The 4,124-nt window shown below is 37.8% G+C and overlaps 1 protein-coding gene across 1 annotated transcript; it reads left to right on the forward strand.

The window, feature by feature from the left end:
• Window positions 1-1,002: 1,002 nt before the first annotated feature.
• Window positions 1,003-1,606, forward strand: LOC136798823 (uncharacterized; the record flags this gene model as incomplete). The annotated part of the gene is made up of 2 exons (XM_067055497.1): window positions 1,003-1,058; window positions 1,180-1,606. Coding segments are annotated over exons 1-2 (483 nt in total), but the record flags the coding sequence as incomplete, so codon positions are not given.
• Window positions 1,607-4,124: the final 2,518 nt, after the last annotated feature.

Below are 4,124 nucleotides of genomic sequence, written 5' to 3' on the forward strand. Positions count from 1 at the left end.
TATAATGCGTAATCATAGTATATTATAGTATTGTACGAGTTAACAAATCAAAACAAAAATAGCGCCAGTGAGGATCTGTAGCAATTGTATATCATCAACTGATAATCAATCTGCACAGTTTTGCAGGAACTGTAGCAGCAAACTACCTCAGTTCTGTGAAGTGTGTGGGAAATCCATCAGTGATTGCCAATGTGGAGCTTCATCATCATCATCATCCTCTGCCACTCTTTTGTTTCAAGACTTCAAGAAACAAAAATCTTCAACAAGATTTAACAAGAAGGTTGCTGAGAAAAGGACAACAAAAACACTGCAGGTTCAAAATGCCAAAAAAAAAACAAAGATGAAAAGGTGTCGATAAGTGTAGGAATCATTTCATTGAATGAAAAAACAAACACTTTAAAGTTAGAAAGAGGGAAGTGGGTGCAAATTGAAATATACTTTAATCGTAGAAATTTTAGCGAGACTAATTTTAGCGTTTTAGCGAGTTTTCCCTATTTTCGCTAAAATTAATCTCGCTAAAACACGCCGAATCGACAGATCGCTAAAATTTATCTGCGCTAAATTTTTCAAAAACGCAACTCGCTAAAATAAATCCAGTTTTTTTCTTCTTTTTTTTTACGATTTTTGCGAAAACTAATAAAGATATTTATTTTTGTCGGTCCCTAGAATTTTGTAAGAAAATGTAGGCTTAAAAACACACGCTTATCTCGAACCTCCGTTATATCTCGAACTTTCACCAAAATACATCTCAAAAAGTTATTTGGAAATGGCGATTCGCTAAAATTAATCCACGCGAAATTTTCTCAGACAAGTATTCGCTAAAATTTATCCACGCGAAATTTTTTGAAATCGTGATTCGCTAAAATAAATCCAAAAAAAATCAAGATTTTCCTGACTCGCTAATATACGCTAAAATTACTCTCGCTAAAATTTCTACGATTAAAGTATGAATCAGCCACTTCAGATGACATTTTAAAAATTGGTCTAGAAAAACATTCACAAATGGATCAATACTTTTGTCCATCAGACGACTATGTACTTTTATATCCAGACGCAAAGTTAGTCCACAAACTTCCGGATGTTGATGAAGATTTTGTACTAAGCAAATACAAACAATTTTTAAGAAAACCTTACAGTACTATAAAATTGTTCGTTTGTCTGGAAATTGATTACATGGAGAAAGGAGGAAGGAGAAACGAAATCGACAAAGATCAGTCCCAGTCAGGAGGGGAAAGAAGATAACAGAAACTTACGAGTAGAACAAGGAGAAAATGCCAACCCTCGAGTCCCAGATCCACCACCACCACATACACATGCCAATACACCATCTCCAATCATTATTATTGAAGACCCAACACCGCCACCTACGCCTACCAACCCACCTATCAATCCTGATCCACCATCTGACCCGAATGCAGCCCTTGCCCAAGAGCAACAGGAACCACCTGTTGATCTGACGTCCAATCGAAATCCACCTGTCGTCAATCCGGCGCCCAAGAGAAATTCACCTATCGATCCTCAAACCAACTACATAACTGATCCTATTGTACCACCCTCACCTGGTAACCCTCCAAGTCCAAATATTGTTGACCCTCCACCTGCCTTTGTAACGAGATTTAGAGGGCTTAGAATCTGTGTTGTCTGGAGGGTCACAAAACGTCAACATAATATGGCTTCGGGAGGCAATAAGCCTAGGCCATGGAAGTAATGGAAGCCTAGTAATGGAGCCATATTTGTGAACCTGTTTGGGGCTATTCTGGTTACTGTCAATGAAGTAGAAGCTGAAGGCTAGAAGTCAATCTCTTTGGTAGGATTTGAAGCCAACAAATCCTACCAAAGTTGCGCGGCCTTGAGCGGCTCGCCTGGTCTTTACACAAATGACGGATTGAAACTAAAATTTACCGCTAAATTTCGAAAAAAATATATCAATTGTAAACAAAGGAATTGCTAGATTCTATCTGTCGTCGAAAATACGGCGCATTTTTTAAGGCTTCACTTTTTCTTGCCTGAGAAAGGTTCTACTCTAGCCCTTAGGGCTTTAAACTCAATGGTTACTGTTGCAATTATAAGAGGTGTATAATGCTCAAATGCATCACTGTATACCCGCTTTAACTACATGAATGCAACACAACGCTTTCAGCTAGTTGAAGAAGCCAGACTTTAGGAATTTTAACTAAAAGCGCTTTTAAGAAGTTATTGCCACATAAAATAATGCCTCCATTTTCCTCTTAAGCTACATGTCAAAATTATCCTCGTTTTCTTACAAAAATCTAAGTAAAATATTAAGAAATCTTGTTTAAAAAAAATCTTATTTGTTTCGGACATGGCTTGCTGATGCTGATTCCATTTTCCTTTCCCCTCATGAGGTTTTAAGGTTTTAGAATGATCTGGTCTCTGTGGCTTCGTCAGAACATAAACATATAAGCGACTGGGCATCCTTCTCCTTCATATTTTTGTAGAAAGCACTGCTAGCTTCGTTGCCGCCTCGTTAAAACATAAAATGAAACAATAAATTTTGATGATATACCACTTGGGAATACCTTGTTAACAACGTCAAAAGTCTCTGTTGTTCTACTCTTCTCAAGTCTTTTATCTATATCATAACAAAGATAACAGTTGCGAAATCATCGGCATTCGTCAAAACTCCGACTAATATTTCTAAATTTTGACTCTAAAGTATGATATAATTTTATAGAGTATAGAATTCAAATTCTGATATTCTTATGACACAGGCTCTCGACTTTGGCATACTTTTTTTCAAGTCAATAAAAAAACTAATTGGACAAAAGTGATTCAAAAGTATACACGCAGTTGAAATTCTCCATTTCAGCGTATAAAAAAACTGAGAATAATTATTTTGTGACTTAAGAGTAATTTTCAAGCTATCAAGCTATCTAGCAATCATTTTACCTAAGTAATTCAAAGAAATATCATTGTGACGGAATATTGTTGGATTTTTTATACCAATTTTAAAATACAGGCGGGAACGAAGCTCGCTTCAAAGACACAATGGAAGATAGACGTTATCCCATGTGAAGGCGCAGTAGTGTACCAATTATTGGCCGTCGTCTAGGAGAGCAGGAGTAACTCCAACTCGGTGCTGTGTTTCACTTAATGAAAAGTAAATGTTTCTTTGCTAGGACCAACCCATACCATGTGAGGGTCGTTGGGTGGACAGAAACTTTACAGGCCGTTCAGCGACTGTGCGACAAATCTGTGCAGGAACAAAAGTCATCGGAATCCGACAGCTGAGCAAGGGGTCGCGCAAAGGGAAAATGAACTGTGATATGCGCCCGTTCGCTGCGCTACATTATTTACTTTTTTCGAAATGGCGTCTGTAGCGGCAGTGGAATTTCCATCTGATTGCTAGCTGATTTTATTCATAATCTGGAATACTTTTTTGTTGGATGCTCCTTTAAGTAAATCTCTTGAAAACATTATTAACTAATTGAAGAATTATCACAATTTTCAGATTCTAATTGGATTGAATTGCTTTGGATTTGATTTGTTGTGTCGAAGAGAGGTCGAATGTTGAATGGTGTGTGTCTAAATTTTATAGGTAGCTGCTGCTGGGAGTAATTTTTAATGATAAAGAGTGTTTTGTGGTTGAACATATCTCCAAAAACAACTGAACATAGTGGATTCGGGGGAGTGCAATGCACCCCCCCCCTGAGTTGTTTAGGGGGGGATAAATCATTTTTGATTGATTGGGGGATGTATTTTTCAAAAAATACTGGGGGCTAGCTTGCCAGGGGGGCTGAGTGTTGTGTAATAGAACTGGGGACAAAGCTAATAGGTTGAAGATATTTTAAATTATGTTAAAAATCTATGCTGTGGGGAAGGTTTTATCCCTCTTAAAAATTTTTTTTGTCTGCGGCGCAATAAATTTATGGAGAATTTACATGCAAAATTTCTTTGATATTATGCTTTGTGAGAATTCAGCTGGGGGCTATTTTCCTTAGCCCCCCCCCCGCCCTGAAAAATGTTGCGGGCTGGATCCCTCTGCACACTGTGTGTATACCACAGTCACTGTCACAACCAACGGTGATGGTGTGTACAAGTTGGACACAGTTGACGTAGCAACATCAAATTTGATACAGTAACCTGCATCCGTGGAGGGAAAC

Source organism: Clytia hemisphaerica, unplaced genomic scaffold (assembly GCF_902728285.1).
Source record: "Clytia hemisphaerica strain Z4C2 unplaced genomic scaffold, Clytia hemisphaerica genome assembly, whole genome shotgun sequence".
Lineage (NCBI taxonomy): Eukaryota > Metazoa > Cnidaria > Hydrozoa > Leptothecata > Clytiidae > Clytia > Clytia hemisphaerica.